General features: G+C 53.6%; 1 protein-coding gene and 1 long non-coding RNA gene across 13 annotated transcripts in view; one reads left to right on the top strand and one right to left on the bottom strand.

Annotated features, from left to right (window-relative positions):
• PTPRE (protein tyrosine phosphatase receptor type E) overlaps positions 1-24726 on the bottom strand; it is a 167485-nt gene that overhangs the window by 33461 nt on the left and 109298 nt on the right. For 3 of the 5 annotated variants that reach the window (XM_033842110.2, XM_033842109.2, XM_073793810.1), the window contains 4 exons: positions 12160-12278; positions 4829-4934; positions 4426-4499; positions 2652-2788 (listed from right to left, as the gene is read on the bottom strand). In XM_033842110.2, coding sequence (XP_033698001.1) covers positions 2652-2788; positions 4426-4499; positions 4829-4934; positions 12160-12271 — 429 coding nt within the window. In that variant the 5' untranslated portion in view covers positions 12272-12278. Of the gene's footprint in view, positions 1-2651; positions 2789-3021; positions 3404-4425; positions 4500-4595; positions 4692-4828; positions 4935-12159; positions 12279-24726 lie in introns of those variants that run through there. The other 2 variants (XM_033842111.2, XM_033842112.2) reach the window with 2 other exon arrangements.
• LOC117308506 (uncharacterized) lies at positions 3552-10595 on the top strand. 8 transcript variants are annotated; one of them, XR_004522570.2, is made up of 4 exons: positions 3552-4321; positions 4505-4598; positions 4794-7512; positions 10135-10595. It is a non-coding gene; the product is annotated as an uncharacterized lncRNA (long non-coding RNA). The 8 variants fall into 8 exon arrangements; XR_004522566.2 differs by having other exon boundaries at positions 3553-4321; positions 4797-7512; XR_004522569.2 differs by having other exon boundaries at positions 3553-4321; positions 4505-4574.

Below are 24726 nucleotides of genomic sequence, written 5' to 3' on the forward strand. Positions count from 1 at the left end.
CATACACGAGGCCACTGAGGCAGAGGTTAAGGATGTCGCCCGAGCCTTCCAGGCTGGTAAGAAGCAAATCTGGGGCAGGCGCCCAGGCACCCCACTGAACGGATCACCCCACTGAACGGATCCCAGTGCCAGGCCCCCATTTACTTCGTCAAGTTCACGGCAGCTTCCACTGGCCATACACACAAGTTCCAACTCATTCGGATCGACGACTTTGAGGTTCATCCGTCTCCCTGCACAGTTCCTGGGAGAGGAGCTCAGGACAGAGGGTGAGTAAAGAAGAGGACGGGCGTCGAGGGCCCAGCTCGAGCGTGTCCACCAGTGGAGGCAAGAGCGGGCTGGTCACGGCAGCTGTGATGCTCTCATTAGAGCCTGCCCTTCACTTGAGAGAGGAGCAAACTGGGGTCCAGAGGGGGACGTGCAGCTGCCCTGGGTCCCCTGGAGCCAGGACCAGGCTCCATGCTGCTGGACTCGAGCCCTCGACCCTCTCTCCCGGCCCTTCCCTGAGTGGAGGCCGTGGGCAGGAGGGCAGCTGGGAAGGTTGCTCGGTGGCAGGGGTGGGGAGAGCAGAGCAAGGCACTTGCTTTGGTTGGTACCCCAAAACCCAGGAATCAAGAAAAATCCCATTCAAATGCAACATCTAAAAAAATCTAAACGCAAGGGCTTCCCTGGTGGCGCAGTGGTTGAGAGTCCGCCTGCCGATGCAGGGGACGCGGGTTCGTGCCCCAGTCCGGGAGGATCCCACATGCCGAGGAGCGGCTGGGCCTGTGAGCTGTGGCCGCTGAGCCTGCGCGTCCGGAGCCTGTGCTCCACAACGGGAGAGGCCACAGCAGTGAGAGGCCCGCGTACCGCAAAAAAAAAATAATAAAAAAGAAATAAAAAATCTAAATGCAAAAAAAAAAAAAAAATCCATGATAACCAAAATATCAAACTTTTAAATACCGTCAGGACCAGCAACAGCGTGGTGATAAGCCATGTCGGAGCCTGGGGCAACAGGAAACACCAGAGTGACCCTGTCTTGATTTACAGTTGTGCTGTTTTGTTCATCATGGATTGCTTGCATTAATTTTGATGATTTTTAAAAGCTGCATGAAAACAGAATTTATCCAGATGGCAGAGTGTTTTGGTGCCCCCTTAAATTTTGCACCTGGGACAAGTGCCTCACCTGCCCGACCCTCTTCCCGGGCCCTCGCTTTGGAGATGGTGGTACAGCCAGCGAGTTCTGACTCAGCCCTCCCTCGGCAAGGGCAGTCACCAGCCTCCCCGTGGAGAAATACAAGTACAAGAGGAAACAGGGCAAGAATGGACGTGGGGGAAATGGTCCTGTAGCTGCCAACTTGGATAGTCATTTGGAAAATGGAGAATTAACTTCTCTTGTCAGGCTGAGAGACTGCAAAACAATACTGCTTGGAGCTGTCTTTCACTATGACCTAATAGCTCAGAAAAGGGGATACATTTGGAAACAATTAAAAGGAAGCGAGATAAAGGCAGGTGAGGCTTGTGTCAAAAAATAAACAAAAGCACGGGTCTAAATGCGCCATCACCCTGCCGTGCCCGCGTGGGCTGCTTCTGGATAAAAAGTCACTTGTCTGCAGCAGGAGTCATGCTGTCCTTAGATGTCACAATTGTACAGCTCTTTGCTGTTTACCAAGTCAGAGCCTCATATTTGACCTGTGAGGTCATCAAGGCATCCTCCCACCCCTGCCCCTTCACAGATGACGGAAGCTGCGGCTTCCAGGAGAATAACTGATGGGCCGGGCGGGGCTGCGGTGCCACAGGCAGGGCCAGGACCAGGTGGCCCCCCTGCTGGAAACCCGTCCTCTTTCAAGCTCAACACCAGCGCACGGCTATATACGATATGAGGAAGATGCAGAAAAGAAAACTCAAAACACGATCAGAGATCAACACTGGACAGCCAAACCCGAGACCACACTTCCCAGTGCGTCTTGTCTGCCTGCCTGCGCGTCCAAGCATCTGTAACTATCCGTCTATCTATCTATCTATCTATCTATCTAGCAGATTCACAATTCATGGAACATTAAATTAAAAAATGAGCAACACAAGGGGAGGTGTCATTAATGTACATTTGCATTTTTGTTGATAGTAGGATCGGTTTGCTACCATCGGGCTGGACCAGTTCGTCAAGTTCATCTTAGCTGTTGCCATCATTAAGTTCACCCAGAACGGCGGTAGCAGGATGAACACACTGACTTGGGCAGAATCAAAGGGCTGTCCAGGCAGAGCTAGTGTCCCCTCAAGGCAGCCCCTTGACTGTTTAATTGATGTTGTGCAGGATGGTTTGGGGGCTCCTTTGCTCTCAGCGTGAAATTGTTACCCTGTGGTCCACTCAGGCCCTGGTCTTGCACGTTATCGAGATAACGGTGTTTCCGTCACACTTGACTTTTGAACACGGCACCCAGGGTGTCTGAGCTGCAAGGAGGTTCTGAACCTCTTTCTCAACCGTCTCATAAATGGGAATGAGGGTTAGCAGAGGGTCATCACGGCAGAAACCAGGTTTCCCTGGAGCCCCATTTTTGGGACAGTGTCTCGATGGACGCCAGCATTCTGAGCCTTTGGGCTAATTTATCCTGAAATACGACATCCCATGACCCAGCGCCCTTCCACGTGACAAGAAAGAGGGGCCCCAAACTCACATTGAACTCCTCCCGAAACCTCTTGCAGTCATCCGCCGACCGGACCCGGATCTCCTCCTCCAGGTGCCCCACGGGGATGGGAAAGTACTTCTTGGGCCCCGAGGGGGACCTGCTGAGAAGCATCACCCTTTGCTGCTCTGTGGGATCAACAGAAATATGGGGCTTATTAAGCCATATTCCCAGGTGGATGACATTAACCAGACGGACAACGTTCGTGGGGAAATGACGCAGCTGGAGGGGGACGGTCGTCTCAGATCATGAGCAGCTGAAGCAAGGTCTGTCTCTTTTAACACACCCTGATCACCCATAGTGACAGACGGACGCCCCTCTGGCTGGCATCCCCTGCTCTTACCAACCAGAGACGCCTCACCTTCCCAGCTCACTCGCCCACCAGCCACTTCTCCTTCCTCAAGGGATTCAGGTGGCTTCACACTCCAGCTCAACTGTCCAGGTTTGAAATGGAGCAGAATAACAATAGGTTTCTGGGCGCAAATGGGTAACAGGCTGGGAATCAGTTCCGGTATGAGTCTCCCGCAGCCTTGTCTTCTTTGTCACAACTAGTCCCGGTTACTCAAGCCCCATAAGTTCCAAGAGAAATAAGAGAAACCACTGCTGTTTTTTTCTCTTTTTTGGGGGGGGGGAGGGGCTGGCGGCACTGAAAAGGAGAAGGGCCAGACTTCAAGGGTGTCCCCGGACAAGCTGCTTTCACAAATTCAGAGTGAGACAGCAAGTGACACCGTGGCATGTGCTTCTCTTCCTAGGGAACTGAGCTGCTGTTCTCAACAAGGTCAACACTACTTTGCTGTCACCTGCAAAAGGGCCTGTCCCCACCTGCAGAGCTGTTCTGAAGGCCAGCCAAGAACTCCCTCCAGGGCTCATTCCTCCTGAGACAGTCACTCTAGGATGAGCAGGTGGCCTAACCAGCCCCAACTTCCTCCTCCCATCCGGGCTGTTGGGACGTGCAGGGCAGGGAGAAGGGGGCAGGAAGGTGGTGCCTGGAGGCCACGTGTCATCATGAAGCCAGGGTCACGGGTCTCCCAGCACGACAGAACTGCCCTCCTGGGTCTGGCTGAGGTCCTTCGCTGCCGATACTCTTTGTCGTGTGCCGGGTCGGTTTTGTAATTCATCTGAAGTCTGACGGCACCTCTGCTCCCCCAAACCACGGGACAACCAGGCAGCAAGCTGACTGAGGAAGCCGTAGGCACTGGTGTGAACAATAGTTTTCAAAGCCTCTGCCTCACATACCTTTCCTGGACATCTCAACGCGTGGGAAGAAAACCAATGTGCCCTTGTAAGCAGAATTTACAAGTTAGTAGCTGAATTCGGAACCTCAAAGAAAGGCAGGAAATTCCCCCTGAGCTACTCTGCGCCTCCCTGCTGAGCACGTTGGTACATCAATTCCCTTCTTTTAGCTGATGGGAAAACTGCGGATTCCAGCGTGGCCCTTTCGAGAACTGTAAATTGTGAGCCCACCTGTCTCAGCTTAGGACGATCTAAGACTTACTGATAAATTTTATATGTTGAAATCCTGGAAAAACGACAGGATATGAACAGTGTCTCCCCCAAAGCCACAAACTGAAATGCCTCAAACGTCTGTTTCACACCGGACAGAAAATGACAGTAGTTTTGAAACGGGGAAACTCCGGTTATAAAGGACGGCATGATACCAGGTAAAGCCAGATGAAAGTCGCAAAGCCGGAGGAGTCCATCGTTTAAGTGTTAAGGTGTTAGAAAGGCACGGCCCCCCCAGGCCCGGCCCAGCCCGGCCCCCTACCTTGCTCTTCTAGGATTCCATTAGGCATCTTCTTGTCGTTGGAGCTGACCACTGCCTTCCTCTGCTTCCTGAACCTTAGAGACACAGACGCGTGAGGTGTCAGCACAGGGAGCTTGCTGAGAGTCCAGAGCCCCGGGGATAGCCACCAGGTGAGCCCCAGGGATACCCACCAGGTGAGCCGAGAGAAGCTGTTCCTGCTGTTCATGGCTGAGCCCCTGCCCTGGCGCCTTGGCCCCGCCCCTGCCCTGGCCCCTTGGCCCCGGCCCTGCTCTGGCCCCTTGGCCCCGCCCCTGCTCTGCCCTCTGCCACCCGGCCAGCCCCCGCCTGCTCATCTGCAGTGACAGCCTCTCGCATCATTTCCTCCCCAGCAGGTGTGGGTGAGCCAGCGCCCGGACACTCCTACCTGAAGAAGTAGGCTGCAAGGAACAGGAACAGCAGCAAGGGGAGCAGCAGCCAGGCCAGCAGGGGCTGGGGCGCGCCGGGGGCCGGAGGGCCGGGGGCCGGAGCGCCTGGGGGCAGAAGCAGGTCCCCGTCAGGACCCGAGGCACAAGGGGAAGCGGGCTCTGGGCAAGGAAAGGTTCCCAACACCAGACCTCGCAGTTTGCAAAGTGGCCCTCCCACCAGCCCCCCTTCCCTGATGCCAGACCCCACTTTAGAGGTCACCAATTCGTCCCCCCCATCCCAGCGGCCCAGGACACCAGAACCCTCCTTTACAGTTTACAAACTCCCTTCGTCAACAGTCCTTCCTGGACACCAAAACCTCACTTCACAGTTTGCAAACTAGTCACTCCCTCTCAACCCTTCTTCCCTGACACGAGAACCCCACTTTACAGTTTGCAAACTCCCTCCTTCATCTGCCCTTCTTCCCGGACCCCACTTTACAGTTTGCAACTCAGTCCACCATCCTGGTCCATTGGGTCCACAAAGGCCCCTCTACTTAGATGAGCAGCGTTGACACCAAGAAGAAGCTGAGCTGAGGATGTGATGACCTGACGTGTCCAAGGCCCCCTGCTGCTGGGTAGTGAAGGCCCAGACCCCCATGTGACCTGTTTCCCCAGGTCCCAGGGCACCTGTCCCTCCCCCTAACGGGAGGTGGAGGAGGGTGGGAGTGTAGATGCCCTGCTGCTCTGTCCCAGGACAGTGGCCCGTGGTCGCATGGTGACCCGGCCTCCCGGAGCCGTGAGCTGCCGACCTCACCCGCCCAGAGGAGAGCTGCTGACCAGGCACTCCCCTTTCATCTGTCTTTCCTGGACCAGAAGGTGCCACGTCCCTGGACCCAACATGGCTGCCCAGGGCCTGGCCCGCAAGCCCGAACTCCAGGGGGCTCTGGTGGCCCGGCCGCCACCCTCAGAGCCCACCCCTCCCCCAGTGTTCTGACTCAGCTCCTGTCCCCTCAGACTGCCCTGCGGCGCCCTCCTCTCCAAAGCGTCCTCGCTCGCCAAGGAGCACCTCAAAGGCCCCTCGTCCACGAGGCCCACGCAGCTCCCCTCCAGTGGATCCCAGAGGGGCTCTGTGTGCCGTCAGCACACAGCCTATTCTCCTGGGGGAACAGGCCCGGGGGGCCCGCCTTCACCCCCGTTTCAGTGGAAGCCCCTAGAAGGCATGACTGGACCATCATCGCTCTGACTCACAGAAGCACCAACAGGGCCCCGCAGCCCCCCATCTCGCACCCCTCCCCACGTATCCCAAAGGTGTAACGGGTATCTCACCCCTGGGCCGGGAGCTCTGCCGCCGGGGCCCCGCGCTGACGCCGGCACCCTGTGGGTGGTCAGTGCTATACTCCTAATAAACGAAGGACTCTTACAGACCTGAGTGACTGCTAGACGTGGAAGTATTAAAACCTGAGGACAGCGGTGAGGAGGTGACCTCAGCCACCGTAAACCTGGCCAACCTACGACACGCCCCCGCTCCAGGCTGCCCCACGCCTCTGCCACACGAGCTAGTGATGTTCAGGGACCACCGCAGCTGAGCTGGGAGGCTGGGGATGCCAGGCTGAGATCTCTGCTCAGTCCCTCCCTGGGAGCCCCTCCGCTACAGAGGCTCCTCCCCGACCCTAGGAGCCGACCTGCCTGCAGCTCCTCGGAGCACCCCCGAACCCTGCCAGGGCTTTGGAGCAACTCAAGCCCAGACTGATGGGGGAGACGCCTGCTACCAAGGGGCAGAGCTGGGCCCAGCCCCAGAGAGGCCACTCAGCTCCATCCCTGCCCATCCAGATGCAGCCGCAGAGCCTGGCAGGTGCCCTTCTGCTCTCCCGGGGCGTCCCTTCTGTCGAACTCCCCACTTCTGCATTTGCTCAGCTTAACCTTGGCAGTGACTGACGGGCCAGCTCGTAGGTCCGAGGGCTGGATGGGCCTAGCTGAGCGTGCAGGCCTGCCAGGAGCTTCAGGTGGGCACCGGGATCACAGACAGCCCACCCCTGGGGCCGTCAGGGGCTCCAGGGTCCAGCCTCCGCTTTCATGCTGCCCGGAGTCAAGGCTGCAGTTACAGACGTGGGCAATTCCACGGCACACCCTCAAGGAGCGAGGCGGAATGACCCAAGGCCCCCAGAAAGGGGCCGTGTACCCGGACAGAAGCGATGGGCCACAGGGACAAATGGGTTCCCCTGCTCGGGGTCTCTGTCAGTTGTCAGCAGCCGCGGCTGTTATGGAAGATGGAGGTCAGGCGGGAACAGTCAAGGACCAGCAGGCCCCGTGGGGCTCTGGGAACTGGCGGGGTGTCCATGCCCTGTCCGCGGGGCTGGCCGCATCTTAGCCCCAGCTCACGGGGGCCAAGGAGAGGTGCACGTGGCGTGCTCAGTTCTTCCAATTTACCGAAGGAAGAAATCTATATTTTTACGTAAAAATTATCTGATTTTTAAATATTGGTAAGCAATTCAACCCAAATACAATTCTGAAAACCAATGTGGGTCAGAAAAACCCTCCGCAGGCTGGGCTGTGTTCCCGGGCACCAATGGGCTCCCGACGGGAAGTCAGGGTGATGACTAAGAGGAAATTCAAGTCTCTTTCTGTTTTCATTTCACGGTGATGTGACTCAGACTGGGTGGGGCTGAGGGTCACGGCTGGGGAGCAGAGCGGGGCTCTCCTGGAGGTAAGTACCCCGGTGGTCCACTCGGAGCAGTCTTCTCCCCACATCTCCTCCAATTCTATGCAGCCAATGCTCCAGGTCAGGTGCGCATGGATGTTCGTGCAAATTTATGCCCATGCATGCCTGAGAAGTGTGCACACGTGTGTGTCGGCTTACATGCAATCTGGTCCTGGAATTTGAAAGTCAGGGGCTGCCGTGTGAGTCCTGACCTCAGTCATGCACCTGCACGCTTAAACTTGTGCGGCTCGCCTGCTGTGCTGGACGGCCCTGTGAGGTGAGGGTGGGCAGCAGGGGGTGGGGAGGCCCCTTGGTTCCCCCCTCAGCCCTAAAGAGTTCTGTGTAAGGCCTTGACAAAGGGACCCCCCCCCCTTCTGGGGTCCCCTCTTGTAGGAAGGGGGGTACTGGATGATGTTCCTCCAATGCGGATCTGCCCTGCCTTGGGGGTCCCTGGGGGAGGGAAGAGTTGGGGCAGGGGTAGGAGAGAAGAGGAGGGAGGGGAAGAAGGTGGCAGAGCAGCTGTGTTCTGGTTGGGGGGCGGGGGGTGGGTGGGCAAGGTCCCTGCAGGACCCGCTGTTTACCAGCAGAGGGCGCTTTAAAAGTCTGCTCCCACCCTGTACCTCGTGCGTTTTGCTGGGTTCTGGTCGACAGGAGCAACACAGGGATCCAGGCCTGCTGCAAAATGTTCAGACCAAACACAGAACAGTCACGGGCAAGAGCCACCCCTTCTTGTTCCCAGAGTTACACGCTGTTAAACCCGTGGGGTGTATCTGCCCTGACATTTTCCCTACACGTTCACATTCATAAACCTACAGGTTCGCTGATAACTGGAGTCCTAACGACTCTCTCATCACATCTACGACGCCACGGATCGTAAGATGTGCTATTACTTTATGAACCACTAAGAAAGGAAACAAGATATTAAGGCACACTTCAGGATACAGTGATGTGAAATGTGGGGGGAAAAAAACACAGATGAAATACGGTATCTGGCAGCTCTGCGACTTGCCTTTCTTGGGTCGTCTGTCTTGGAGAGTTTCAGTGTCAGCACACGGGAGCCTCTTCATTTTGTTTAACTGCCCCTTGAATTTCCACTTTTTGGATAAACCAAGATTGGGATGGACACTTAGGTTGTTTCCAACTTTCTGGCTATTACCTACAATTCTGCAGCTCATGTCGACATCTTTGTGTATCTCACAAGGGTTTCTGTAGGCGAGCTCCTGGAAGTGGACCCTTTGTATTCTGTCCACACACATTAAACTGTAATCGAAACTGCAAACTGCCAATGTTTCCACCTTCTACGCTCACCTGGAGTGTACGATGGAACCTATTTCTCCCAGATATTAGTAATTCTTTTAATTTCTGTCAATCTGGTAAGTAAAATAATACCAGTTAAATTTGCATTTCCCTAATTTCTAGACGGTTAGGCGCCTTTTCATGATTCACAAACATACTTAATTAGATATTCATATTTTGCCTGGTCAAATTTTTTACCGTTTTTCTACTGTCTTTTTTTGTTTCTTGTTAATGTTTAGGAATCCTTCATATAATCTGGACAATACCATTTTGCTATACAATTTATAGATATTTACCTTCAACTACTTGTGTAAAATAATGTCTCCTGATGATTATTTAATACATTTTGTTCAGTGAGCAAATGAAATGATTCCCGGTTATTTTGGAACACACTGGCAAAGCACTGTGATCATCCCAAACGATGCTTCATCCTTCTTTTGGGGAACAGATGAAGTTTCAAAGGGCACCTCACACGGTCGGTCAGGTGTCCTCCGGAACTCTAGGTCACAGGAGCCCATCTACTTACATGACAGGGGCCCTGAGCCAGATGACTTCCCTCTTGGAAGTGACCAGAAGCCACTGCCATGCCTGCAGAGGCTGCAACAGGTGACTTTCACATGCGTTCTGGTGGGCACCAGGTCACACAGCCGTCCCGCTTCCTGTAAGGACACCTGACAGCCGCAGCCGATTATCAGCCAGGCATTTTATTTTTAGGTGAACCCAGGAGTGGGGAGCCCGTCACCCTGATGGTGACCACAGCACCACCTGCAGGTGCATTCACACAGCTGCAGCGTTTCTTCCCCACTTTGGGGCAAAGGATGCTCTCTGCCCGGTTGAATGTTTTGTTACACGTTCCTGCAGGTGTTGGGCACTGGGCCAGCCAGAGGCCAGCTCCCCTCCGCCCATCCCAGGGAAGCACCGTCCTGAGCAGCCCAGGCTGCAGTGCTCCGCCAGTGACCCGGCACCCAGAGGGCCGGCTTGAGACGAGGCAGCGTGACGAGCACAGATTCTATTTACTGGGGCTTCTGGTCTTTCTTTTCTGTGGTTTTGAATTTCTCTGGGGTTTCCATGTGAAGAGGGTGCTGCTCAGTGCAGAAGATGGTCAGGAGCCTAGAAGGGCTCTCCTGGCTGGGTGCTCAGGGCAGCAGGGAGCCTCACTTGTCCCTGCGCTTAGGGGCTTTAGTAGGATGTTTGTCCAGGGTTAGGAAATCATGGAAAGCCCTCGGGCTGGATGGGGATTGAACTCTTGACCCCAGGCTGAATGGTGGCAACTCTAATCACCTTGGTCAACTTTTTCCTGGAGGGAAGTTGATAATTTTTGTTCTCCCGAAGGTCTGCGATGAGCAAGTTGTGAGGCTTCATGTGTCAACTCGACTGGCCACAGAGCGCCCAGATATTGGGTCAACGTATCTGAATAAGCTGGGTGTTTCTACAGGGAGGCCATGTGGATGAGATCCGGCATCTGAGCTGGTATTCTGAGAAAAGCAGACTGCCCTCTGCACTGGGGGTTGGGCCACATCCAATCAGCTGAAGGTCCGAATAGAACAAAAAGCCGGAGCCTCCCACGAGTAAGAAGGAATTCTTCCTGCCTGACTGCCTTCCAACTGGGGCGTCGCTCCTTCTGTTTCTACGGCAGCCTGCCCGTCTTCAGGCGGAGACTGAAGACTGGCAGTTTCCACAGGAAGACTGGCACCCTGGCTCTGCAGTCATGTAAGCCAATCCCTCATAATAAATATACATATAATTATATATCTTATTGATTCTGTTTCTCTGAAGAACCCTGACCAATACACCAGCTGATCCCTATCAGAGAATTCCTTGAGTTTTATGTCTGGGAGTCTTGGGGGAAGGAGGGGATGGGGATGGAGCAGCAGGTGTGGGAACTGGCAACAGGTCTGGGTGCAGAGCGGAGGTCCAGTCCCTGCTGGTTACAGGCTCCTGCTGGCCCTGCCATGGGATGGAGCTGGCAGACACAGACAGGCCTACAAGTCTACCAGGGAGGCATGGCGGTGCCCAGGAAATCCATATCAACTCCTCGGGGACCTGGAACCCACCCAGCTGGGCCTCCCTCTGTATCAGGCACATGTCCAAGAAGAAGATACCAAAAGATACTGAACAGCCGACTCTCGGTTAAGAGTCTGGCCGGATGACCTACGACATAACTGTCCCGCTAAAAACGGCCAGCGTCGAGGAGTCCTCTACACCCCAGCACGGTTATCTCTCTTAATCCTCACAGCACTGCTAAGGAGTAGGTACTATTATCACCGCCATCTACAACTGGGGATACTGGGCACAGAGAGGGTCAGCGACTTACTCAAGGTCACTCAGCCACTAAGCTGCAGAGCTAGATGTGAACACAGGCGGGCGATTCAGGGGCATCTGCTCTTGCTTCTCTTCTCTCCCTCTCCTCTTCTTTTAACCTTGCATTTACATTGTTTTATGGAGGTAAAGTTTCCAAGCTCTAAAACACACCCATTTTAAGCATACGACTCAATGACTTTCAATGAATTCACAGAGCTGTGCCGACATCCCCACAATCCATCACCTCCGCTTCTCCATCAACCCACTAAGACCCCTCCTGCCATGTGTGCTCACTCCCCGTCCTGCGCCCAGCCCCAGTGATCTGCCTGTCCCGGGCGCTTCACATACGTGGAAAACACAACACGTGCTCTTCCCTGTCTGGTCACCTCGCATGTTTCTGAGACCCACCCATATTGTCTCATGTATCAGGCATTCCTTTTCCTTTTCTCCTTTTTAACTTTCAAAGTATAAAAACAGTGAGAGACTAGAGTAACGAACCCCCACGTATCTGCCCCCTGACATTCTTGGATCAACTGTGTGCGTCTGTGGCCTGCCCCGCTATGCATTCTTTTCCAAGTCACTCCTAGATATCTTGTCGTTTCAGTTGTCAACATTCGAGTATGCGTCTCTAAAAGGTACGGACTCATGTTTTAAAATAAACCTAACTACTATACCAATATCTCGCCCCACAATATGAATTTCTTAATGAATGGCATCAGCTGTCACGCCAGCGTTTAAATACCCCCCACTGACACATCCACGTTTGTTCAGGGCTGCTTTGAGTTGGGTTCAGCACAACGGGGGCCATCCTGCCCTCCGTCCCACCAAGCTGACACGGACTCTCAGCCCAGGGCAGGGGTGGGAGCTTATGTCCGCTGCCTCCCGAGTGCTCAGCTTTGCTCCAGTCAAATACGGAGCACTGCTCTCCTAGCCAGCCTGCCCTACAGACGTGCACACTTCCCACGCACCTGCCCATCACCCCGCAAGGCCATCAGGAGGCGGGGCAGTGGGCAGTGCGGGCAGGAGGGCAGGGAGGAGGAGGCGGGGGGCCCTTACCTGCGGTCGTGGAGGTCCAGTTGCTCTGCGCGGTGGTGGTCTCGTTGCCCTTGAAGGCCTTGGCGAGCGGCAGGCTAACACCGGCCAGCAGGAGCGGACAGAAGGGCTCCATGGCAACCCTGCAAGAGGCAGAACGGGCTCAGAGGGCTCGCCCGCCACCCACCTGGGGATGGCCAGCCTCCACCGAGGCGGGAAACTCAGGGAAGACACAGAGGACTCGGGAAGAAAAACAGTGGGCCGGGGATCGGGGTGACAGTGGGACCCTTTGGGAGCGTGGCTTTGTCAGTCTGCGGTGGGGGGAGGTCTGGTACTGGCACGGTTTCTACCTGCACTTGGGAAGTAGCCCCACCTTAGAACAAGCCAGGTTAGTAGCGCCATAACCACCCGCAGGTTACAAAAGCTCCTGCTGTTTTTGTTCGTTTGTCTGTTTCGGGAGGGAGAGAAGAGGCCAAGGGCGTGGAGGTGCCAGGGGAGAAGAAACTCTTCAAACATCGCGAGGTCTGCGATTCCGAGAGGCAGCTTCACAGACCCTGCAAGAGGCCCGGTCACCTTGGCTTGAGGATTGCCGACGACAGTAACTTGCTGAACGTACAGGAACATTTCGCTGTGCCCGTGGTGACACGGTGCAGTATTTCCGTGTTGCATCACAGCAGCCCAGAGATGCATCAGCGCCCTTGGTTACGTAGCCTGTGGCCACAGGGCTGGGGGGCTGGAAGGGGGGTCCAGCCACCTGCACAGGGTCCCCCTTTGCTGTCCCTCGGCCACAACCACAACTACACCCCGGCCCTTATTCCGGGTGCCGGCCTTGAGTACCTCCTACCAGAGCTACAGGAAAAGGTCCCCGAAAAACTCCAGCCCCTGGCCGTCCACCTGTCCCACACTCCGGAGCCTGATTAACTGTCGTGAAGCTCAGCTCAGTCCCCTGCCTCGTGAGGTGTGAACAGTGACTTGGGGATGAAGAGCTGGCGTCATGTCACTGCTCCTCTGAGCCAAGCACTTTGCCGGCAGCTTTCCTGTATCACCCCGTGTAATCTTCACGACTCCGGGCTGATATCAGGCCTTGCATCTGGACTCTGCTCCGGTCTGAGCTCTTAGGGGAAGCAGAGGGAAGCCCCCTCCTGGAGGAGGGGTCATGGTCAGCTCATCTCTGACAGACCCACTCGGGCACCTCGGGGATGGGGGAAAGTATTTATTGGGTGGATGGGCAGACGTGCTGGGCAAACCCAGACTGCAACGCGGCTCGACAGAGAAAAAGGCTCTTTCGCCCAGGAGACCTGCAGGCGGTCACCTGGGACCCCCTACTCAGCGCTCCGTTTCGGCAAAGACACCATAAATCCTTGGGAATCATGATAGTGACCTCTTGGTGGTACAGAAACCCCTCCCGAGGGCTCCCTGAGGCTGAAGGTGGGCAGTGGCACCTGCCGGGTGGGATCTGGTGCTGATGATGCAGGAGTGTCCTCCCTCCTGGGCGCCCTCCTCCGTTTCCATCCACGAGCCCTGTCCACAGTCAGCCTGGGCGCCCGGCCCTACAGATGGCACGTTCCTGCAAGAAGCCTCCCTCGGGAATACGAATGGACCAAAGCCAAGAAACACTTGTAATTAGAGAAGGCTCTGAATGAACGCAAAAAACCCAATCATTTTCTAGCAATCACCACTATTAAAATGAAACCATTCTGAGCACAGTATGACAATTATCCCAGAACAACTACCATAGTCATGATCAACACTTTTAGTTCCTTCTTCTTTTTTGTTTCCAAGATATATTTTAGATTTACTAAGTGAGCCATACATGCAAAATAGCTCTCGCTCTGTGAGCACCTACTGTGCGCTACCCCCTTTCTATGGGTATCACCCTCACAGAAATCCCTCCAGGACGGAGCAACTGAGGCCCCACGGGGGAGCTGGTCCATATCCAGTCCAGAGGAAACTCAGGAGCCGCTATTCCAATCCTGGGCCGCTGGAGACAAAAGCCCTCAACCCCTGACAGGCACTCTGCATACACTGCATTAAAAAGTTGTTATTGAGCACTCTTATGATACTCTTAATATATGGATAAAGAAGATGTAGTACATATATACAATGGAATATTACTCCTTTCTAGAATGAAATAATGCCATTTGCAGAAATATGGATGGATCTAGAGATTATCATATTAAGTGAAGTAAGTCAGACAGAGAAAGACAGATATCACATGATATCACTTATATGTGGAATCTAACAAAATGATACAAACGAACTTATTACAAAAGAGAAACAGACTCACAGACATAAAAAAACAAACTCGTGGTTACCAAAGGGGATAGTGGAGGTGGGGAGGGATAAATTAGGAATTTGGGATTAGCAGATACACACCACTATACGTAAAATAGATAAACAACAAGGACCTACTGTATAGCACAGGGAACACTACCCAATATCTTGTAATATCCTATAATGGAAAAGGATCTGAAAAAAGTGTATGTAAAATATATAAATATAAAAATATACATAAAACTGAATCTCATATATATAAGAATACATATATAACTGAATCACTTTGCTGTACTTTGCTGTACACTTGAAACTAACACAATATTGTAAATTAACTATACTTCAATAAAAATGAGAAAAGGAAATGAGATCACTAAAAAAATATATTTGAGTAAATTGTAGTGTAATTGATTAGAAGGTATTAATTGGTTTAATACAACCCAGAGAGGCAGAATTCCTAGGTGGAACATTTTTCTCTTCCATGCATTAATTTAAAAACCCTCCTTTCCAAATGTTCAACAATCTAAAGGGAGGCCAGACAAGACCAGCTTATCAGGAATCAGACACCATGAGTTCTGCAAGGGCCTCCTGGAGCAGCAGGTGATTTGCCTGGTGTGACCAGCAGAGGGCACTAAACGTTGCAGAATTCAAACCCAGCCCACCACCTAGAGTCCCTTAATCATATCACTTAAGAGGCCAATGACAGCTTGCCAGTCCCTGGCCATTCACCCTCAAAGGGTTTGCACAAGCTACCCGATAAACACAGACACGAATCAGTACAAAAATAATGCTTCAAACAGTAATTAAATCTATACTGACTTTGAGTGATTCGTATTTAATCAGTGCTTGTGCGCTCACCGAACGTGAAGTACTGTGGGGCATAAAGCACGTTGCTCTCCAAAACTGAGATTATCAAAACAGATGATTTCCAACAAAGCAGACTTTACTTTTACACCTTCAAAAGTCAGCCAGCTATACATTTGATTAAAATTGTCTTTTTCTAAACCCCATTTGATGCCTTTTCAATACTATTCTTTGGGAAATGGCTCTGGGGCAGGCAGCCCGCTTGGTCCTGGAGATGCAAAGATGAATACAGACCTGTCCCTGCCCTAAAGCAGCCCTCCTGAGCTGGAAGGACGAGTGGCAAACAGCTACCCCTAAGACACCCACTCTCACGTTCTGGAGACGTGGGGCCACAGCACCAAGGAAGGAAGATGGGGGCGGTGATTCACCTGGGAGGTCACCAAGGCTCCCCAGGGGTGGAGGGCTAAGCGGTCCCTCCAGGACACAGAGGGGACGGACAGGGGCTTGAGGGAGACGACAGCACGACCTACTGTCCAGACAGTGGACGGTTTGTTCTGCTGGACTTCTGGTACGTGAAGGTAGCAGGGATGAGCGAGGCAGAAAGATGGGGCTGAGTTGAGAAGGCCCTTGAGTGCCATGGTAAAGCGTTTGGTTTGGTATTAAAGGTTCATTTTCCATCAACAACCTAGACTATCAGAGCCCCCTCACAGTACAGTGTTTAGGACTCGGTGCTTTCAATGTTGGGGCCCAGGTTCAGTCCGTGGTTGGGGAACTAAGATCCCACAAGCCCGGAGGTGCAGCCACAAATAAATAAATAAAACCCCCCAAAACCAAAACAACCCCCGCCGAAAACCTACATTATTGGAACCACTGGGGGCATTAAACAAAGATGCCAATTCCTGGGCCTAACTCCAGATTCCAGATGTTGGAAATCTAAATATATGGGCAGTGATGGGTTTTACATAGACTGAAGCTGAAAACCTTGGCTCTGAGCAACGAACCGCCATGGAAGTTTCGAGTGACTGGAAGCCATCAGGAGCCAGTTAAGATGGGGAGGGAAGCGGGGGGTGATGTAGCCTTTGCTGCCCCAGGATGGTCCCGGAGCATGGGCTTCACCTGGGAGCTGGTTGGGAATGCAGGATCCAAGGTCCCACCCAGACCTCTCACCCTCTCGGAAGGTCCCTAGGTGGTTCCTATGCGCGTTACAATTTGAGATGTGCTGGTCTAGGCAATAGATGGAGTAGGTCTGGACTAAAGCAGGACCATGGGAATGGAAGGGAGGCAGCATGTGAGGGGGGTTTCAAGGGTGGAATCCACGTGGATGGTAATCAGCTAGACGTGGTGAAGAGTCAGTCGGGTGTCAGAGGCGCTGGGATTTCCATATTGGGAGGTGGATGGGAGGGGACATCATTCATCAGCTGAGACGGGGGAGTGGGGCCCCGCTTTGGGGGGCTCCTATGACGTGTGACAGGCTAGCTGAGCTTCCTCCCCCACCCTCACCGAAATCCCACGGGAAATGTCCTGCTGTCCTTGCAGCGGGACGACAAGTTGTATTTCAGGGGGCTGTGGGCCATTCTAGTGGAGACCACCAAGAGGAGGGGGGTCTGGGGATTGGCTGGAAGGGAGGGGTGGGCTTGAGTTCACTCCAAGGGTAAGTGGGAGGGAGACAAGTGAGGATTGGGGTGCTTGGCTCAGGGACGGGAAGGGGAACTGGGCGGGAGACCGGGCAGTGGCAGCTGGGGGACAGAAGGAGGACAGAAGCAGATGGAGGTGGAATCAGAGCAGGAGAGGGCTTCTCCCGCCCCCTGCCCACTCCCCCCAGCCCTGGCTCACAAGCTTCCCCTCACGCGCGACCCCATCTCTCATTTCCCTTGACTTGTCCCATCAGCTTCTGAGGTCCAGCAAGTCTGAGACCGACGCTTGCTCCCTGGGGTCCTACCACCTGGTGTGAGTTACAGTCATTTGGGTGTTGGGTGACCCAAGCAGACCGGGTACTGTCCCAGCCACCCCAGACGATTGGGATCTTCAGCGCTTTGAGGGCTGGCGCCTTCCCTGAGCCGGTGTCTTTGAGGAGGGGCTGCCTGGCTGACCCCTCCTGCCCAGCGGGGCCTGGAAGTGCCCTTTCCAAGTAGCCCTGGGTGTCCTGGCAGACTGAACCAGACTGCCCCCTGCGTCCCCAAGAGGGTAGTGTTTTCCTTCTGCAGCTCCAGCCCCTCCCAGGTGGTTCTTCTGTTCTCGATTACATTGATAAAACACACGAGGCTCCTTCACAAAGGAGCAGATGAGGATTTGGGAGCCATCGTGCTGGAGATATAAAGCCATTGCACTTAGAGCCCTCAGAATGGGCGCCGTATACTTCCTCATCCAAATCAGGACCCTTTTGAGAGTGAAGGAGGGGCTAAAACAACTAAAGCTATATGCTTTCTAAAATAATTATTGAAGAGCATTTTGGTCTTATTAAAATGAGAAACTATTAAGGAGTTCTGTTCAAAAACTATTTTTTAAACTTAAGAAAAAATTCTAGACGACAAAATTAACGTATCAATGCACATTACAGCAATATTTGGGGGGAAAAACCTTTTTATATTGTCTTTCTGAAAATAAAATAAAAACATGAACAGAATATTTATTCTCAGTACATGTCCACCTGCTCCAATAAATTTCTTAGCTTTGTCTGTTCTTAGTATGTTTCACTTTTAATATATTCTTCAATATCCTTAATATTTACATTTCTTCATGAAATTGCCTGTAATTTTTTTCAAAATAGCATCTTGTGAGCTCTCATCACTGAATTTGTTTATCCCTTCCTTGCTTTTGTAGGAATTTTTATGTCTTCCTGTTCATAAACTCTGTTTTTAATACTTGTAATTCTATAAAAGTCTCAAAGCTGCGAGTTTTTGCTTTTGTTTTGTTCTGTGGTTGTGTTTTTTGGTGTTCTGTTTGTTGATGGCTACTATTAAATATTTCCAACTAATTTATAACAGAATGAAGCCAACATTTAGGGCCTCATTTAGAGAAAAGTTCACCATCTTTGGACTCTCAGATTGATTTACAAAGTAATTCTTTGACGGCCTAAACATTTCTGAAATATGATGCTCAATAGAGAAGGGAGAATACATGCTATAAGCCGAAGTATTTTAGAAAATTCAACATCGGCTTCATTACCAAACATTTTTAGTTCAATTACTCTTGTAGTTATCGCCATTTATAAAGTCTGACATCCTCAGCTTCCATTTTAACGGACAGAACATCCCGTTGGTTTGGACACAATTATAAATTATTTGTATACCACAATCAATTCTGAGGGGGATACACTTACCACAAACATTTATATTATCCTACAAAACAAATAACTGTATCATAGATGTTGAATTCTTTCATCAAATTTGCAGTAACATCAGCAATCACGTCAGGTGCTTATCTTTGACGGAGCAAATTTTCAAGTTGTGGTTGGATTCCGTGAAATGGAAAAACCACTGAACTAAGATTGGAATTAACTGATTTTCTGTTTGAAAATCACTATTTGACAATGACTCTGATCTCAAACTGGCCTCGTTTGATGGTTTGTGAGGTTCGTCTGCTACGGGAGCATTAACACCTATCACTTCACCTTCAGTAAACGCACAATGACACTTGGAGCTGAAAACAGGCAAAATTAACGGAGAAGAGCCGTCTGAGCTAAACGAAAAGTCATGCTTTGCGGGGCACAACGTCCTGCATCTTCCATCCGTCATCCTCAGGCACAGAGCTCCTAAAACAGCTAAGCAGATGCGGATGCAGCAGTGCCTTGGGACTCAGGGGAAGGATAGTGATAAATGGGTCTCCACTGACCCTCCACTCAGCAGCGTAGATGACAGAGGAGAAGGTGGCCAACTCCAAGGGCCCCCCGCTGGGTGAACCTCAGACCACGCTGCTTCCACCCACCTGGGATGAGACGTGGAGATGCCTACAGACGGGGATGGGTGGACTAAACCTCGGTGGCTAGGTTTACACACACGTCTGATTTCAAAGGCATGAGTTTACTGGCTCGTTGTGTGAACCCTGTAAACCTGCAACGATCTGTTGGGCTGATTATTTGTTCATTCGTTCTCTCCTCTTTCAGTGATATTTACCGAGTCGACTGTTTGCCAAAGTCTGGAGAGACAACGGAACAAATCGAGCACCGAGCACCGCCTTTTCCTCCCTCAGAGCTCATGTTTCAGCAGGAGACAGGAAATAACTAAATAATGACAATGCAACTCTGACGTGCCAGGAGGGGGCCACACACAGTGAGGTGGCAGCACCTGGCGGGGACACCTACCCTGTGCAGGGAGGTCTGAAAAGCCGCCTGGGGAGAGGGGTGTCTTCTCAATGAGGAGTCAACCGGTCCACGGGGGGAAGTGGGAGGAGGAAGCAGGGGGGCCCCCCATGCAGAGAACGTGGTCCTTAGGAAGCCCCAGGACCTGCCCAGGATAAGGAAGCCCGAGGGTCTCTCCTGGCAACGCTGAGGAGGGTTACCTTAAAGACATCCAGGAAAAGCTTTCCAGCAGGATGGTAGTAAAGCTCACTCCACTGGGCAGAATGACTCCTGCCCCGGGGCTTCCTGAGAGCGGAGCTGCTCTCATGCGTGCGTCCATCTGGCATAGGGGAGATGCTCAGGGAACGTGGTGGAAGGAAATAAACCCCCTAGGCAAAGCAGAGCAGGTTCCTGTCCCTCTTCTACTGGGACTGAAGAGGCCCAACTGCGTTTAGTGTCTCTCTGTCTCTGTATCTCTGTTGCTCTCACCCTCTCTCTCTTTCTCTCCTCTCCCGCCCCCACCCGGATGAAGGTCTTTGCCAGGCCACGTCACCTCTCTGACCTTCCTTCCCAATTAGTAAAACAAGAGGATCCAATGAGATAATAACTGTGAGTGAATCTTGTGAACTCATCGGCCTGGGCTGGTTATTGGAACTACCGGGGCACCACGCGTGCTGCAGGGAGACTTTAAACTCAGCAAAGTGACGGCTACTATTTCCCGAGAAGACCTCCGCCCCATCACTCCCCCGGAAGCAGCCAGGGCAGTGGGCACAGCCTGGGGCGGGGAAAGCAGCTGCTATTTCCACGACAGAGCCCGCTGGCCCGGAGCCTGGATCCTCACTCACTCTGTGGTCCTCGTCAAGAACGTCTGTGGAGGTTGTGCTCTCCTGGGATGGTCTTTGTCGAGGGAGATAAGCTCCCTGTTGTCCCACAAAAGAACCATTTCTCTGCAAACAAGCTTCAGAAACAGCTTGGACAGATCCGGCTGTGCCACACTGATGCCCGGGAACCACCAATGCACGTAGGTGGGGCAAGGCGCCGGCAGCCCTGAGCCCAAGTGCGTGCGCCCGGCCCGGCTGTGCAGGGCCTTAGCCAGCCCATAATCAGAGTCCCAAGTCGGCCCCAACCCGGACACATGGCTTCTCTCGCTTGTCCCCCTGGGCTTTAGTGATGGGTCTCTCAGCTGTGCTGGGAGCTGCGGGCCAGGAGCAGAAGCAGTGCGAGCCTCCTCCAGCTAGGCACAGCCCATGCCCCTTGTCACCTACCCAGGCGGGGCAGAGCCAGGGCCAAGGGCACTGTGTCCCCTGCTCCCCAATCTTTCCTGGGGAACGCCGGTCACAGTGACCTTCAGAGGCAGCTGGAGAAAGGAGAAGGTGGAAGAGCTCAGGGTGGGCGACTCCGCCTGCTCAGGCGGTGGGCTCAGGTCCCAGAGTGGTTGCGTGTGTCCTCCCGGGGCGAGGCCTCCAGGCTCCACAGAGACCGCCCCACACACACAACCCCGGCCCGGAGGCAGGCAGAGCCGTGCAGATCCTCCATCTAACTGCAGACAGAAACGGTTCCTCACCTCCCCTGAGCACCATGGCTTAGAACGTCTGCCACCCGCCCTCTCTGGAAGGTTCTGAGGATAATGGATGAGACAGGCTGGGGAAGCTCAGTGCTCTCTAGGAACCCAACCCATGCTCCTCTGGTCTCCAGAGCAGAGGCAACCTGCCAGGCCCCTGGCCAAAGTCGGACGGAACCACCCGATGGCCTCCCTCTGCCTGCCCGGCTCTCCCTGCGGGAGGCTCGGGGTACACACACCCTTTGCCCCCAGGCCTCTCGGCCTCTTTGCTCCTGCCAGAAGAAGTCAGGCCCCTCGGCAGCCTCCCGCGGCTGTCACACCCTGTCATCTCAGCCGGCCAGGTCTGCCGACTGGAGGGGGCATCTCTGGCGCAGGCGAGGGGCTCTCTCTGCAGCTGCTTATCCAGGCCCTCAGTGGAGGGCAAGCGGAAAGAGAAAGGCCAGCCATCGGCCCCTCTCAGGTGACCCCAAACTGCTTTACGTACCCTTCAACGCCACGTGTGCGCAAAGCCTGGTGGGCTGTATGCACGGGTGGAGAGTTTCACACGCTCCCAGGCCCGCAGTTATGCACACGCTGCCCGCACCCTTCCGGGCGAGGGAGCAAAGCAAAGGCCAGGAGGACGAGCCTTCTGCCTGCTGACAAATCCCGAGGGCAGAAAGGCAGCTTCAACCAGGAAGATCACACATGGTACCTCAATGATCCCAGAAAGCCAACAAGCACTGCTGTTCACCTACAGTCGGGGTTACCGCTCGACACCCGTGGGGTGCGGGTCGGTGAGAAATGAACCTGGGGCTCCGGGCATCCCTCCATCCCTCAGGCCCCTGAGAAAGGACTGTGCTTGGAAAACCGCCGCCAGGAGCACAGACAGCGGGTTTCCTCAACTGCTCGCCTGGGAAACAGACAGGACAGGGCAGCACCAGTTTTCTGAAATGACCCCTAATAAGACAAGTCAAGCCCTTTCTGCCTGCCGGGCACAGAGCTGAGCCCCTCCCAGCCTCCTGATAAACCCTTGAGAAAGCAGGGACCGCTACATGCCTTGGGGCCTTGATTACCTAGGTATCTGGTACCTGACCCCACCACGCCTGTCTTCTAGAAAATCAGGACAATATTACCCACGGGGCAAAATTATTACTTTTCTATGCATTGGGGAAGAATGAAAAGAAGAAGAAAGATGTATTTTCACAGTAAAGGAGAAATAAGCCCAGAGCTTTCCCAAGCTTCGGGGGTGAATATACTTACACAAGAGAGATTTCAATAACAATTGTAAGACCCCCTGAAGCAGGAAAATGTGCGGACTCAGCAAGTTCCCCTGTATCCACAGCCATCCCGCCTTTTCAGAGAAGGCTTTGCTTATTAAAAAGGAAAAGATGCAAAAGGGTACTTTTCATCATAGCTGCTGAAGGTTGGAACTTAATTGCTTTTGGACAAAGGTAACTGCACAGGTCTAAATGTCAAACCCTTGAAACATCACTAAAAGGAGACTAGCAAGGAAGCCCATGTGTTAGGAGAGAAAAAGGGGGAAGACAGCCAGGGGGAAATGAAGGAGGCAAGCCTGGGCAGCTCGGCTAGGCAGGGCCTGCGTCGCCCGTTGTGTCCCCCAGGGTCCCCTCGTCTGAACCTCCCCTGACAGCCGCCCAGAGAGGCGGGCGCCACCGCTGCCTCGGACAGACAAGGACAAGGGAGGTCAGAGGGTGAGTTGCTGGCCACCACCCAGGTTGTCAGGGCAGAGAGCACTGGGGGAATGAGGGTGCCCTGTCCGCAGCCTGAGGCACGTCCTGGGCTCAGCGAATCCCCGAGACAAGAGAACTAGAGAACTCAGCTCAAGGAGAGGCTGGGTCCTGAGTGAGAGGACGCAGTGTAGGGAGATGGGTGTGAGGAAAGCAGATGTCACGGCCACCGTTAGGTGATGTTACTTGGCCTCGGAATAATGGATACCACAGTCTTTTACCAAATTTGAGGCCATGAGTTCTCAATCCATTAGGAAAAATGGCCCTTCCACAGAGCTAACTAAATTCTCTCCCTTTTAATTGGGGAAAATATTGATACAATAAAATCAGCTGATGTAATAGCATCTGAAAATGTATCTTGCCGTTTGATGACAAAGTGATATGTTTAGGAGACAGAGTGCTGCCTGCTTTTAGGAGCAGAAGGGGCCTCTCTGCTCTCCTCTGCTCTCCACTATCAAAGGCCTCTCTGCTCTCCACTATCGAAGGTTTGCGTCAAGCTCACCGAGGTCCACGGGCCTCACAAAGAAAAGTAGATCCTGAAAACTGCGAGCAATGAGCACGTCGACCTATCATCCAAACTCTCTGCATGGTTGCTTTTCATCACTAACCTCAGAGGAATGACTGGAGGGACTTTGAGAGTTCTCACCTCAGAGAGAAGATGGGCCACGTGTTTAATTCAAGGACAAGCGAGTCCTCGAAATGGAGCCCGGATGGACGGGTGTGGGTCAGCCCTCAGACACGGCCCCACTGGCTCCGGGCTTGGGCCACGCGTGCTGTCTCTGAGGTTCTCCGGGCTCTCTGCTGTCTGGCAGGAAGGTCTCTGAGCAGAGCCACCCTGGACCAGTGGGGGTGAGAAGTGAGGGCAGCTCCAGTCTGTGAAGCCTCCCACCTCCCAAGGCCTCGGCGGCCAGCCTGGAGGGCAGCTTACAGCGTCCCAACCAGGCCGGTTCTAACCACAAACGGCAGAGACATGAAGACACTTGGTGTGTGGGACACAGTGGGGCCAGAGCCGGAAAGGAAGTTGCCCTCCCCTGTGAACACCACGGGGACAGGCCCAGGCTGGCCACCCCAGCTCCCGGAGGCCCTCAGTCCCCACGCCCGGCACGGGACTCTGGCACTCGCCCGCTCCCACGGGGCGCACACGCTCGTGTACTGCACGTGGGGCTCGGCTTTCCCCCCGCAGGCCTCTTCCTCCCCACTTCTCTGCGCTCCCGAAGGGCAGCTTCCAAAGTGTAAAGATGCTCTATGAGGCTGTGGGCAGCGTGGGCAGGTGAGAGGTTTGTCGCAGGTGCAGGGAGGTGGCGCTGGGGATGCTGAGTTGCAAAAGGAGTGTGCAGAGCTGCGGGCACCCTGCTGCGTGGGGTGTTCCCTGTCACTAAGGCTACAGCAAAGCAGTCTGCCGACCTTTCCACGCTTGGGATTTTTGGGGGCTTTCCTTGCCGGGGCCCCTCGATTCCCACCCCTGTCTGTAAACACACACCCACCTGCAGCCCAGTCATGCCCAACCCAGAGTTCACGATTTACCACCACTGGGGAAGCCCAGAGAACTCACGGCCACAGGGCAGGTGAGAGGCCCCCCCTGCAGGCCGGCACACTGCAAATCCACACAAAGGGCACATGTTGCCGTGAGTGGGACACGCCACAGCAGAGGGCCAGCAGGCCGGCCGCAACGCAGCAACTTACTTTCACATATTTTATCTGCGAGGCCCTTTGGCTAAATGATGGGTCCGGTACGATGAGTAATTCAGGGCCGCTGGGACTGCTCGTCATGAGCGGGCAGTGACACAGCCACGCTGGGTGGTTTCCAGGTTTAAAAGCCTTGCACACGGGAGAGGATAGGGTCCTGATGTCTCGGTGGAGCTCGGTGTGTCTGGAAGACAGCAGCACCCATGCAAGGAATGGGAAGGATCGGAAATGTGTGCCCAGAAGACTGGAGGAACACTGGGAAG

Source organism: Tursiops truncatus, chromosome 16 (assembly GCF_011762595.2).
Source record: "Tursiops truncatus isolate mTurTru1 chromosome 16, mTurTru1.mat.Y, whole genome shotgun sequence".
NCBI lineage: Eukaryota > Metazoa > Chordata > Mammalia > Artiodactyla > Delphinidae > Tursiops > Tursiops truncatus.